Consider the following 13,904-nt stretch of genomic DNA (forward strand, 5'->3'; position numbering starts at 1 on the left):
GCCCTTCAGAACATCCCTGCCTCTGTTGAGGGCATATTTCTTTCCATATCACTCCAGCTAGCTTGCTCAGGGGTAGAACACACAGTTTAATCAATAATCACAAGAGGCTCCTGGAAGCTATCACTGATTCAGCACTGAACTCTTTTGGCATTCAGGCCTAGACTCCAAAGGAGAAACAGATTTTGAGAAGTCCACATAAAACTACAGGCTACATTTACTCCACTAGCAAATACAGAGAACTCTGGTCTAGAAAGTTTTCCAAGACAAACTGCTATGACTCCAAGTTACCAGAGCTTCAAATAGCAGACACAGAAATGAGGATTGGTTGATTTACCTTCACATTGTTCTTTGTATCCAGGCCTTTCATGAAACTTGATAAACTGTTGAGAAATCGATCCCCAGAACTCCCCTGCAAACAGCAAAGAGACAGTTACTTCCCCTCTAAGAATGTCTCTATTCATGCCCTGGTCTAGCAGAGACTACACAATGTTTTTCACAGCTCTGACAGCTTTCTGCCAATTCAACAGCCTCTACCCACCAAACTGGAGGTGGTAAGAAGGCTGAGTAACTGTCCTTTCCTTTCTGTAGTCTCACTGGTAAGATGGGTCATCTTATGCCTGTTTTTTTCCCAGCAAAACTTATTAACCAAAGTTGCATGCAACCTTCAGAAACATTGCAGGATGCAGGCTGGCAGACTCAGAGGAGAACAGTGGCCCAAATTTGTTCTGAGCCAGAGCAGACTCAGCACAGGAAGGTTCAGCTGAGGTTTTGAAGATGGCAACAACCACTTCTTAATGGCAATGTCTTAATGACAGCCCACCCTGTCCTGCCACAAAACATTCAGATGTCTGCAATCCCCACTGGTTTGCAACTGGTGCTGGGCAGAAGCCACATCAGCAACATGGGCTGGGCAAGCTTTAGCTGAGTATGTCTCCAAGACTTCTGCTACTCCTAGACAACAGCCTGGGAGATCTCAGCTCAGAGGTAGTGGGGAGAAGTCAGTGAACACAGCTAACATACACATGCTCCTCATTTTATGGCTTCCAAGTCATCTCCCAAGGAAAAAGACTCCGTATTTAGTGCATCCTGGGCTTATGGGGGACAACAGCTCACCTGTGCCAGCTCCAAAATTTTCTTCACCTGTTTAATGGCATCAGTGACTTCATGACCTGGAGGAAGCACGAGGGAACTGCTGGCTCCCAAGGAAAAGCCACCATACCTGAAAGTTCAGATAGAAAGTGATGCTATGACATGACATGATGCTGACAGACCTCCACAAAATGCTACTCCTTATCCCTCTCCACATCCATGTCTCCTCTTCCTGCAGTACACCGAAAACTACCATCTCCACTCTTACATGAAGGGATGACTTTTATTCTCCTACATGGCTGCTTAGCCATGAAGTCTTCTACTCTTTGTTTCTGAGGTTAAACACTCATATCACGAGTGCTCAGTGTGCTGCCCAAAGGCAGCTATTCTCTGCTGCAGGCAAAGCAGGATGTCTCCCTACTGCCCCTGCTTGGAAGAATAGCACCTCATAGAATAGAGTACCAGCAAACTGGTCATGCAAATCTTTTCAAAACTGCTCTCTCCAAAAGACAGACATGCTATCCAGTGCTCTGGGGTTGTCCCAGTTTATCCTTAAACATCTTCCTCCAATATCTGGCAGTTAAGAGTCCTACAACAAAAACTGCAAAGCACAGTGGATGTGTCCTGCTAAATACTATGTTCAAGGTTTAGTGGACATATACAAGCTAAGGAAAATGCAGTAACTCACCTGAACTCATTCACCCAGATTTTATTCTTCAAGCTGCAGAGAGAAAAGAGTTGATATATAATACACAGAACCAGAGGAGAGACAGATCTAAAAAAGCTGCAAGCACATGCCTGGGAAAAGAGTGCAATAGCCTCTGACATCTGATATAGCTCCCATCATTCCTCTTCTGGGCTTCCCCCATAATCTGCCTATGAGGGTCAGCACACAGAACCACCCACAAAGCAGAAACATCACTTGAGCTGAGGATCAGGGCTATCTGAGGACCTGAGGGGATTTAGCTCACTACTGAAGAACTTGGGCTGCCCAGGCTTATTTGCCTGATCTGTGCATCACCCACAGAGCAAGCAGTGCTTGTCAGGGAGGGAAGAGGGAGTGTTTAACAGCTACCTTTTCCCAATGTGTTTGTCAGGGAGGGAAGGGGGAGTGTTCAATAGCTACCTTTTCCCAATGATCTGTGCATAGGTCTTCACTAGGTAGTCTGATATATTGCGGCCGGTCAGATTCTGGAGGATGTCAGCTGTGTCTTGCTCACGCTGGTGTCACCAGTGAAAACACAGATAAATGCTCATCAGAAAACAGAGGTGCTCAGTAAAATAAATCTTGCACAATGCTGCATGCAAGAATCACACCTAGCTACTCTGCTCCTCATGAGCATTCCTCCCTGCAGTACCACTGTGCCCTTCCTACCTGTGGGGGTGGCAGGCCACCTGCACCAGGGGGGCACACAGGCAGCATCTTCTTGATCTTCTCACTGCTACACTCACAAGATGGGGAAGGGTTCTCCATGCTCCAGTTGCCTTTCAGGAAGATATCCAGCACTGACTCTGGGACTGAAGCAGTGGTCCATTCCTTCTGCCCCACAGTGCAAGGAGTGTCCCTGTGTTTGGAAAAAGGCAAGAAAAAAGCAGTTTTTAAGATAAATATGATGACCTTTGCTTACAAGAGATTTAAAGATCAAACTCCACAGTCCCCAGCAGAGTCAGTTTCTCAAATGAGCTTGACCTCACAGAGACAAACAGCTCAGAGCAACAGATCAGACTCTGCAGCTTTTAGCAGATCCCACTGCCAAAGAAACTGGGGCAGGCCAACACTGTAGGGCCAGACACTCCCCTCTTTGCATTATAACTAAATGCTTTGTTTCAGTGAGTCCTGGCAGGCACACTGTCCAGAGTTCAGGGAGCATCTGGAGAATGTGCTTAGTCACATGATTTAGTTAAAAGTAGTTCTCCAAGGAACAGATAGTTGGACTCGATTCTCATGGGTCTCTTCCAACTTGAGATATCCTGTGATTTTAAGATCACAGCAGACAATCTTCTTGGATGACTCCTTGGATATATTTCTGCCTTTGGGCATCAAAACACTGCTCTTTCTCAAAGTAGCAGTGGGCAGCTTTTTCCCCATGGCCCATTGGTGGAATAGCTCAGCTTTCATGCCTGTTATGAAGGATGCAGCTTACTTTCCACCACTGACCATTATATCAGACACCTTGTCTCCCTCCCCATCATCCTGTGAACATGAGCTGCAGATCTTCTGGACACACTATCTTGGACTCAGAGTGTGAACATCATCTACGATCACAGACTAGATCTTCAGTGACTTGCTCAAGGTCATGCACCAAGTCAAGTTAGGAAACAACAAATGCCTGTCTGGCTCCCCACTCCTTCTGCTGGTGTTTGTGGGGAGCCAACTCAGGTTTACAATGCAGCTGGAAACAAAGGATTGTGTGGTGGGAATAGCAACAGTCAACAGCATAAATAGGTCCTTTACCATGTTCAGGACCAAACAGTAACTTGAGTCATTTGCTCTCCCCTTTCTATCTCTATCAGCAAGGACTTGCACTCAAACCTCAACTTCCTCACCAGACTGAGGGCTGGAAACTTTTAAAAAAGTTCTGAGCAGAAAAGCTGAATGTAATTACAACTCTTTTGGCTTAAATCCTGCTCTGGCCACGCATTACCACAATTTCCAAAAGTCAGCTAGAGCTACCAGGGATGTGTGTCCTGTTCCCAGACCAGAGTTCTACTTACGGGATGGAATGTCCCTGCATACAACGTGTCCCAAACCCTGGCTTATCAAGAAGGGCATCCAAAAGCTTGTGAGTGCCTGCATCTTCTGGAGCATCATTGCTATGGGAACAGCAGAAAAAACACTATCAGTCAGAGTGGTAACCAGCAGACAGCAAAAGAAGCAACAGAGCAAGGCCAAGAGCAGAGTGAAAGGATGTGGGCGGGGATTTGCCCTTGAAGAATGCTTGGCCTAAGAGCACACACACATTCCAAGTCTTTGTACACAGTATTATTAGGAGAGCCATAGCACCATTCAGAAATGGATATAACTTTGCCTGTTAGAGCTGGCATTTAAAGGTCGAAGAAAAAAATACCAAAACTCTTTTAAAATGTGCTTCTGAGATAAGCACAAAACCCAAAAGGACCTGTTAAAGCAGTAACTCAAGTTTGTGAAGAATATAATTTATAGGCCACACAAAACATACCTAATAAAAGTGTACTGCTCATCATACATCCAGGGTTGTAATTCCAGGCTGGGGTACTTCCCAAAGGGAGGAACAATCAGGCTGAACATGAGAGCAATACACACAAAGACAGCTGGCAGCACAATCTGAAATTGCAAGGAAAAAACATGTCCTTTTAATAAACAAATGTTTCCAGAGGCATCAGGAAGTACATATGGCTCACTTATTGGATCAAAACATTTTCAAAGTTTCCCAGGAATATCTTTGCTATGTACACCACAACAGCGCTAGAAACCAATGCAAGATCTATCTTGTGTTCAATCAGGGAATTCACTTCAGCTGCAAATGTTGTTTCCAAGGGCAAAATTACACTTGCTGTGCAAGAATACTGTAATCACATTGGTTTATCATGCAACACCTTTCACTTGCACAGGCAAGTGCTTCACTTCTGCCCCCATGTGCAGCGAAGGTTAATTTTGGTTATCTGCATTCCCTTGAGGTTTTTAGCCTACCATCAACTCAGACTACAACACACAGGCCAGAGCTGTCCCTGATGATGGACTTCGCTCCTGTTGGAGGCTCTCACCTGGGCAAAAAAACCCTTCCGGCTTCTCTTGGCAATGAGCATCCTCTTCCACAACAGAGCCATGAACTGCTGCTGGGTCAGCTTCCAGCCCTTCATTTGGTAGGAGCCTTTCCCATCCATGCCACTGAGAAGGTCTGTCTCTCTGGATTCTGCTAGCAAGAAGAAATTACCATTATTCAAAAGTTCAGAGATGCTGTCAGTGCTGGAAACACAAGGTGATGGCTGGAGCAGCCACACGCACCCACCAAAAAAAAAGTGCAGAATCAGGAGAAATAACTAGATAAATTTACATGAATGTGTTTTCTCCCTTCTCTGAGCTTTGAATGGGAGAACTGAGCAGGCTGTGCATCCTGCACTGTCCACTATTTCTAAAGGCAAATACATCACCACTCCTTTGGCAGACTCAAGCCTTAAGATCCACAGTACCTATAATATGAAAGAGCATCCAGAGAAAGAAAACAGGCTTGAACTCTAGCAATACCTGGATCTATGTCTGAGTCATTAGGATCAAATGCATCATCTTCTGTAAAGGGACGAAGGCAGCTCTGTCTGTCTCCAAACACACGTCTGTTCCTTCTGGCTGGCAATGTGCCATCTGAAAATGATGCAGTTATGGTTACCTGAACTGCTTCAGTTAATCTCCAGCTAGCCCCAGAAAAAACAAAGCAATATAATTTTCATTTTGCATGTCTTCCATTTGCAAACTGAAGAGTTGATCTGGAGTGACTTCAGTGCAGGTAAAAACGAAACCAAGACTCATTCTGCAATGGGTCATGTTTTATGCACCATACTTTCTGTGATGTCCCAGAAACTTCTTCTAGTTGCATTTGGCACCTTTTTAGTTTTTCTCCCAAGAGAGCAGGCTGCTCTCATCATAAGAAACTCTCACTTTCCACATGAAAGTCATACATAGTCATGTCACTACAAGTGCAATGTGCTGTTATAAGGACTCAGCACAGTGATCTGCTCTCAGAAAGGGAAAGTAATTTGGACGTTACTCTGGTCTGATGTGTCAGGAGTTCTTCAGAGCAGACAACAGTGTCAGTCAAGTTATTTGCAATATACTCCAACAACAGAAACTCTTCACTATCACAAAATAAATATACTACCAACTGAGTCAATTGACCTTTACAGCACATAAAGGCATGCATTAAATACACTAAACCCAGCTACTTCAGGTCATTAAAAATACTAGGAAAGAAGAGCTTCAGTTCAGTCTCAATCAGGCTCTGTCACACCTTAGTATGCATCACTTCTGTAGGGGACAAGTACACCTACCTGAGGTTTCTGCATCCACACCGCTATCATCAGCCACTTTCAGGAAGATCTGAAAAGGAATGATAACTGTCAATGAAAATCAAAGGAGGAGAGATATTGTGGGTACTGCTTCAGAAGATGCCGTGTGAGACTGGCAGGTGCAACGAAGGAACTGAGGATACTGAGTTTATCCTCTGCATGATAGTGACATTGACTTTGTGGCTTCTGTCCAGTTTCAGACTGTCAAGACTGCTACCAGCTGTGCCCCCTTTCCAATATGAGTTCGTAGGCCATCTCAAACATGAGCTCTTTTCTGTATCTCAGAAACAGACCTATTAACTAAACTTGGTGAATCTCATATTTCCCCATGTCTAACAGCTCTTGCTTGAATAGGCACCTTCATAGAGCTTGACCCATGGACTCTCCTAAACCAGAAATAACTCTTTTTTCAAATTGCAGATAACAACCAAGGTCTTCACAGCTCTGAAGGACCTAGATGGCAACATCAGTAAGTGACAAAACCACTCTTTCATCTTCCCTTATCATTCTTTTAAAATAAACAAATAAAGATCCTACACAGAGATAATGTGCATGATACTTCTGTGGTAAAAAAGAGAGACTTGGCAGCTGGATCAGTCACATAGAACAAACCCTGAAACCATAAAAAATCCCTGACAAGGGCATATGTCTAAATTGTTTACATAATGTATGTATACAGTACTGAAATGTATATTTTCAGTTAAATGCAACACAAAGCATGCCTAAAAATAACACAGATATTAGAAGCCAAATCAGGGGCCAACCTACACATGATATCTCAGCAAAGTGCAGATGAGCACACAGGACCTGTCCTTGCCTGTTTGTACCACATTTCAGTTTTTAATGCACACCTCTGTGAGCACACTCTTACACAAGGCAGAAGACAATCCATTCTGGAGAGGAACGCAAAGCTGTTCTGTCAATTTTTACAGGAAGCAATAAGGCTTAATCTCATTCTTAATTATGTCATGATTCCTTCTGCCTAGTTTAAGACAAACAGGAATCAGCAGCTCACTAACCTCCTCCAGAGTAGTTTCTGAGATGCCATAGCTGGAAATGCCAAGATCAGAGAGACGGTCATCAATTTCATGGAACAGCTCCACAAAAGCTCCCTCTTTAGCAGCTTTGTATGGCAAGACATAGGTTAATTCATGACCTATGTCCTCCACCAGTCTTGCCTCAGGAACATGTTTTGTAATGAGATTTGAAATTGCAGACACATCTAGAAAAAACAAATGTAAAAGATAGTTCTGTTCTGGTTACACTCAATGTGGAAAAAAGAGCTCAGCCTTAAAAATCCTGCCAGAAAAGGAGGACAAATAGGACATCTCTGGAAAGAAGCTAATTTCCATGAAGTGTCATTTCTTTTTAATTTAACACAAGACTGGATAAAAGCCTGGACCAAAGCTTGGCTATACTTCTTATGTGCAGAACTTGGGAGAGCTTGTACATGGGACTGGAAGACCTGCAAATAAATCACTGATGTACAGCTCATCAACATTATATACTGCCAACAGGCCATACAACTACATAATATTTGCTTATTATATCTCAGGACAGCTTGAATTCAAAATGGCTCACTCACGAAATGCATTCCAATATTTAAAATACCATCACTGTGAATTTAATAATTTTCCCAAGACTGTAGCTACCTTGGAGCAACAAGGTTAAGTCAGCTGTCCAAGGCGAGCTACAGAGCAATGTCAACTGGAATTCAATCTTAAATTTTTTTCCAAGCCTCACCTATTGTCAATGTGTCACTTTCATGGTCACTGCCAAGGCCAGCATCAGAGCTGCTCTGGGAGACACTGTCATCCTGGTCACAAAAGAGAAGACAAACATTATTTCCTGCTGTTTATTCAAAATGGGGCCTACCAGATGCTGCATACTACTAAGTCCAACCAGATGCTGCAGATGATGACACAGCACTGCAAAGGCTAAAACAGAAGTAAGATGATGGGTACAGAAGTGAGTGTTACAAAAGTATACTTCACTTATTTTGTGTATCTCTGATCAGCTTGAGACCACTGTCACTGAAAGAAACCATAATGGGGATGTATGTCCCACACAACAGTTTAATTAGATATGGTCTGGCACAGTATCCGCCAGACAAGTAACACTTCTTTCAAAGAACAAGGGATTTTCCTTTGAGACATAGAAAATCTTAGCTGCTGCTTCCAAAAAGCCTAAGATTTCATGAAGAAAGAATAAACATGAGCATAAAAGGCCAGCTCTACCTTTTTCAGATAGGAAACTGTGCTGCTGCTGTTTCGGCAGGAGCTCAGAGAGGAATCCACGTCCTTTTTGACCAGGGTCAAATAATAGCCTGTTCCCAGCTGGTTCTTCAGGAAGAGAGAAGAGCCAACACAGCAGAGCTTGCCATGAGAAATTATAGCAATCCGGTCCCCCAGAATGTCTGCCTCATCCATGTGGTGCGTGGAGAGAATGATAGTGCGACCTGAAAGAGAGCAAGGAAGATGTGGCTGCCAAGTCAAACAAACCTGTTTGTTTGCTGGCACACCAAAGCCACAATCACCTGCACCTTGCCATGAAGTTGGATGGGAGGTTGATGCCACAATTTTGGGCCCTTTGAACAAGGCCAAGAGTATGGAGAAGATTCACAACTTCTGTCATGGGTTTATTCTCCCCCTTCTCTGCTGGCTTTAGTCACGCTCAGCAAAGACAAGTTTAATTTCATGTCGGCAAGGCTGGTTGCATGGGGCAGAACAGGACACTGCTGAACAGCAAGGTTAATTTTCTGACTTTAGCTGCCCTCAGTCATAATCCAGTAAAAAAGTTTGTTCATGAACTCTGACATGAATAGGAGGAGAAAGATATATGAGAGATCTGAGCATCCTTGTCCTGCATGGTCTCTGTTCATTCCTTGGCGCAGGCAACAATAAATTTGCAAAGACATATTGCTATTTTGAGAACAGTCCAGAATCAGATGGATTTTCTTTTGCCTCCCACAATACATTTATTAAGAGTAAAGATGACATACCTTGCCGATACTTCAGAAGCAGTTCCCATATTCCTCTGCGAGAATAAGGATCCACCCCAGCTGTAGGCTCATCCAGAATGACAACTTTGGAGCCACCAACAAAAGCTAAGGCAACAGAGAGCTTCCTCTGCATGCCACCTGTCAGGCACAAGAAGAAAGAAGTGTTCAGGCTGATGCAGAGATGAGGTGAACAGCAATACTTGCAGTATGAAGGATAATGAGCTCTCTGAAAGAAAGCAGACTGAGGAGAAAAAGTACTGCTGCTGTTTCAGGCATTCAGGGTCCTACCACTTTCTGGACAGTGGATAATTCATCTGGATAGTCACTCCTCAGTGGAGTCTAACTCTCCTACTGCAGGGAACCACACCTTGCACGCCCACAGTGAACTATACTGTCTCAGCACCAGGGGTAGCAAATTGCCAGCTTGGAAGCCTAAGAATATTTGGGGATCTGGAACACAGGTCTCCAGAGCCTGAGCTGCAGAAATAAGTCTCCATGAGACTCCCCTTCCATGAAAGTGTTCCAGAGGTAAAAACAAGGAATTATATTGCATTCCTCAATACTAAAGTCAACCATGGTCATCTGCTCTCCCTCCCTGAAGTCAAATGTGCAGTCTGTACTGATACTTGAGTAAGACAAAGGCATGTCAGTCCCTCTAGTATCTGGTACAGACTGACACAGGAATTCTGCCCCTACTGAACAAAGGAGAAGGGCACTCCAGGTCACCAACTGAAGGGGCAGAAGTCAGTATAAGGAATGCATGTATGATCTGCAAACACCAAGAGACTTTGTAGACTATGGTCCAAGCCACCCTCATGTAAACTCATAAACCCCAAATATATGAATAAACTTTGGACAACACACAGCAAATGTAGCTGAACAGTGTCATGATGGAAAAAAATACACAATACTCAGAGAAAGTGAGAGACTTGTTATGGCCATTGGATAGCTTGAGACTGTGCAAGATTGTGATGTTTAATAAGATAGATTAATTAGGTACTTAATAAATAAGTCACTTCCTTAAATGCTTAATTTTATAGTAGGCTATATATAATTGCAGGATTCCATCAGGGTCCATAACACAGCCTCTGCAAAAGCCAGTGGAGTGTTTCTGAGGCTGAGAAATGTAGAAGATCTGAACCTACCAGAGAGCTTGCTTGTCCTAGCTTTCAGTTTGTGAGGCAAACCAACATCTGTTGCCATCTGATCCATCTCCTCTTTCACCTTCTTTTCTGGCAGCCCTTTGAGCCGAGCATAGAACCAGATGTGCTCCTCCACAGTCAGCCTAGAGAACAAATGTAGCCTCAGGGCAGAGTTGAAAGCACCATACTGGGATTCGTCCCTTTTATTAGCATTACTGCAGGCATTTCTGTTTCCTCAGGAAAACATCTTTTAAGGCTGAGGTTTCAGGAAGGAGCCACAGACTGAGTGCACTCAGTTTGAGCCTGATTTCTGGGTGCGGCTCTATTCAGCACCCATGTAAATACTCTTTTTTTAAGGGTGCTTGACAGTACGACAAACAACCTAAATCAGTAGGCACCAGGGATACACTTGGCCTAGCTGAGTGGAGTACATTATTAACAGACATGAAAGATGAAAGTGTAAGCTCTTGCTGGTCATTCCCAGGCACTTGGGAATGTGCTAATAAACAGAATGTTCTTGTACCAATCCCACACACTCCACTGTCTCACACCATGTGCACACAGAAAAAGGACTGTCAAAGCCAAAAGCACACCGCTGTATCCTAGAGAACCCAAACATCTGTTAGATACCATCAGTCCTACATATCCCAGATGATACTCACAAGTCAAACAGCACATTGTGTTGTGGACATACACCCAGGTTCTGCCTGATGGTGCTAAGCTCAGAGCGGATATCTTTGCCCAGGATGAAGGCTGTACCCGAAGTTGGGGGAAACAAGCCAGTCAAAATGGACCTGAAAGAAAAATAGAATAGATCAGCAGGTTCCGCCACTAGGAAACAGTGGAAGGCTGAATTAAGAGTAGGTGGAAACCCTGGGGAATCCCATATCTAGAAAGTAGCCTGAAAAACATCTCACTAATGGATTTTAAATAAACCAAACCACAAATCAGCTCCAGTGGTGATCAAAGAACACCCACATAGCTGCTTGAAGGAAAGATTTTTTTTTTCCTCTAAAAGCTTCTTGTTCTTTCAGTACCAACTTGCTTTCTTTCACTGGTAAGTCAGAATCATAAAGGGCATTACTACAAAATGCCACCTACAGATTCATTTGACCCAGCCTCAACCTGAACCTCCTGTGGTTCCAGTCCCCTGTATCTGTAAGGCAGCAGCACAACTAGACTAAATCAGCAGAGGCATTCTAGTCTGCACCAGCTTGCACGCTCCAGTTCTATGGCTACCTCTACTATATGGATAGGAGTTGCAGTATTTAGTCACTTTCCTACTGTCTGAAACCATTATTTTGTTCTTACATGGTAGTGGTTTTCCCTGCTCCATTATGTCCCAGAAAGGAGGTGATTTGTCCTTCATAGAAGTTGAGTGTGAGACCATCTACAGCAACTTTCTTGCCATCACGGTAAACTTTGACCAGGTTCTGGATGGAAACACCAAGACTCAGATGCACTGGCTCTTCTTCCTTGCAGACTGAAAGAAAACACAAAGTAGAGAGATCTGATAGGTTTTAACAGAAATTGCATAGGAATTTAATAGACATCATATTGCCCTAAGCCTGTGAAGGAATGAGCTATATGAAGACTGGCCACTTTATTCCTCAGACAGAGGAATCTTCAGCAAGGTTGTCATTTAGCTATTGTCTCTCTCCTGAGCTAATTTGGGAGCTGGAGACCTTCAGTTTTATTAAGGTCACCAAAAATACAAGGCCTTCTCAATTCCATGAGCCTGGAGTACCCAGCTGCAGTCAGGTAGGCAAAGTACCTTGAGTTTATCCAGATGCACCCACTTGATCAGCATAGCCAAAGAGTGATAACAAAAGGGTGACCAATTTCACCTATCCATGCCAGTACAGCTCCTGCTGTCCTTGGACTATCATTTCAGAAAAAGGCAGACCTTAATACTTCACTTTCAAAAGGCTGTGTCCAGCACTTACCTTCTGAAGACCCCTTCTGGTCAGGATGGGGGTGCTGTCTGTCCTGTGGTTCCTCCCCAAACCAATATGACTTTGTGAAAGGAAAGTACCAGGGTCTGGGAATCCCATACTGGCCTAAAAACAAAAGCATTACATGAGCCTGAGTGCATCTGTCACTTTTCTTTAATTAGCTTTCAGAACAAGAAGGGAAGTACTCCACCCACATGAGGTGAGGCACAAAGGAGAAATCTTTCTGTATGAAGACACTGACAGAGTCTGGGTAAGAGACATCTAACCTCACTTTAGGGTTAAAAACCCTACGCTGAAAGGTACTTAGTGGCACATGTGGTACTATACTCAACTCCTCTCTTGCCTCACAGTCTGTGAACTTTGGAGGAGGGAACAAGTCAAGTACAGCAAAGCTTCTGGGGCTAGATCAGCCATGGCCACAATGGGGTCATGCTTCTGTGCTGGGCAACACTCACTGCTAGCAGCACCAGCCTTGCTCTGATGCTGGTTTTGCTCCATGACCTTTGAATAGCTCTGCTTAAAAATGGGCCAAATTTGCACCTTAGCAGGTGAAAAGGGTGAAAGGATTTTTTTAAAAGCCTTAAGACATGATCATCTCTCAAAAGTAGACCTCACCTGGGAAGACAGATTCAATGTACCAGGTCATGACTCCATAGAGGAAGGTATCAAACAGCATCATGACAGCTGATGTGGTGATGCTAAAGCCATCTTCTTCCAATGGGCTCTCAAAGAAGTTGTCCCACTGAACACCAACTCCCTGCTCCTCAAAGAGCGCAAAGTACTCACAACCGAAACCAAAGGCTACTGGAGACAGCAGGCTCTGAAAATGGGAGGCATGAACATGCACTGAATTTTTTTACATCTACTCTCCAATTAGTCATCTCAGTTGTAGCACAAGAATGAGGGACATTGTCCATATGAAAAGTCCAAACTCCATGGACCATCACTGTATTTGCAGATATGGAGTGGCATATTTGGTCTAGGTTCCAAGAGGCCTGAAATCTCTACTGAACCTCCACCCAGAATTGTTTGTTTCCCTATCTTTCCCTTACTCTTTGGATTTTCCTGCAAGGGAACAGGTTGCTAACAGTCACCCTCTCCAGACAGGTAAGAAATGATGGGCAGAGGAAAAGCAGGTGGTTCCTTCAGGCTGCTTGTCTGGTTATACAGCATGACAGCATACAGAGATCAAGGCAGTTTAGTCCAGCTGCATTACTTCTACTACCAAAGCCAACAAAACCGTCCCAGCAGCTTCTACCAGGTTCAGTAAACCTCTTTATCAACCCCAACCCTGAAGACTTTTACACTGAAAATTAACCTCCCACTGCCACTTCCCCCCTTGTAAGAGTGTCCAGCTGCTGAGTGCCATACTGGCGGCACCCCAGTGCCCAGGAAAGTTTCATCAAGACTCACCGCAAAAATCTTGAGTGAGAAGCTGATGTGGTCCTGCCAGGCAACACACAGCACATAAGGCAGGTACAGTGTGAAGTAGACAATGCCCCCACAGGCAGCTGCCAGGTTGGCCCTGGAGAACACGGTGCTGATGAGGAAGCACTGGAGGATGGTCACAACGCCGAAGATGGAGAGGAAAATGAACACCACACTAGGATCACTGTAAGGCAGCAGATTCCCCATCTGGCAGAAGAACAATAAGTGCATGAGGTTTTGAAAGGGCTC

The 13,904-nt window shown here is 44.2% G+C and overlaps 1 protein-coding gene across 4 annotated transcripts in view; it reads right to left on the minus strand.

Annotated features, from left to right (window-relative positions):
* Positions 1-13,904, minus strand: part of ABCA1 (ATP binding cassette subfamily A member 1) — a 91,934-nt gene that overhangs the window by 11,715 nt on the left and 66,315 nt on the right. For 3 of the 4 annotated variants that reach the window (XM_059491732.1, XM_059491735.1, XM_059491734.1), the window contains 20 exons: positions 13,641-13,862; positions 12,843-13,047; positions 12,219-12,332; positions 11,584-11,755; positions 10,935-11,066; positions 10,276-10,415; positions 9,131-9,268; positions 8,367-8,587; positions 7,873-7,945; positions 7,149-7,351; positions 6,112-6,160; positions 5,315-5,428; positions 4,834-4,985; positions 4,269-4,393; positions 3,805-3,903; positions 2,465-2,654; positions 2,216-2,310; positions 1,778-1,810; positions 1,114-1,219; positions 335-409 (listed from right to left, as the gene is read on the minus strand). In XM_059491732.1, coding sequence (XP_059347715.1) covers positions 335-409; positions 1,114-1,219; positions 1,778-1,810; positions 2,216-2,310; positions 2,465-2,654; positions 3,805-3,903; positions 4,269-4,393; positions 4,834-4,985; positions 5,315-5,428; positions 6,112-6,160; positions 7,149-7,351; positions 7,873-7,945; positions 8,367-8,587; positions 9,131-9,268; positions 10,276-10,415; positions 10,935-11,066; positions 11,584-11,755; positions 12,219-12,332; positions 12,843-13,047; positions 13,641-13,862 — 2,658 coding nt within the window. The remainder of the gene's footprint in view (positions 1-334; positions 410-1,113; positions 1,220-1,777; positions 1,811-2,215; positions 2,311-2,464; positions 2,655-3,804; positions 3,904-4,268; positions 4,394-4,833; positions 4,986-5,314; positions 5,429-6,111; positions 6,161-7,148; positions 7,352-7,872; positions 7,946-8,366; positions 8,588-9,130; positions 9,269-10,275; positions 10,416-10,934; positions 11,067-11,583; positions 11,756-12,218; positions 12,333-12,842; positions 13,048-13,640; positions 13,863-13,904) is intronic. The other variant, XM_059491733.1, reaches the window with a different exon arrangement.

The sequence above is a fragment of the Ammospiza nelsoni genome, chromosome Z, assembly GCF_027579445.1.
Source record: "Ammospiza nelsoni isolate bAmmNel1 chromosome Z, bAmmNel1.pri, whole genome shotgun sequence".
Taxonomy (NCBI): domain Eukaryota; kingdom Metazoa; phylum Chordata; class Aves; order Passeriformes; family Passerellidae; genus Ammospiza; species Ammospiza nelsoni.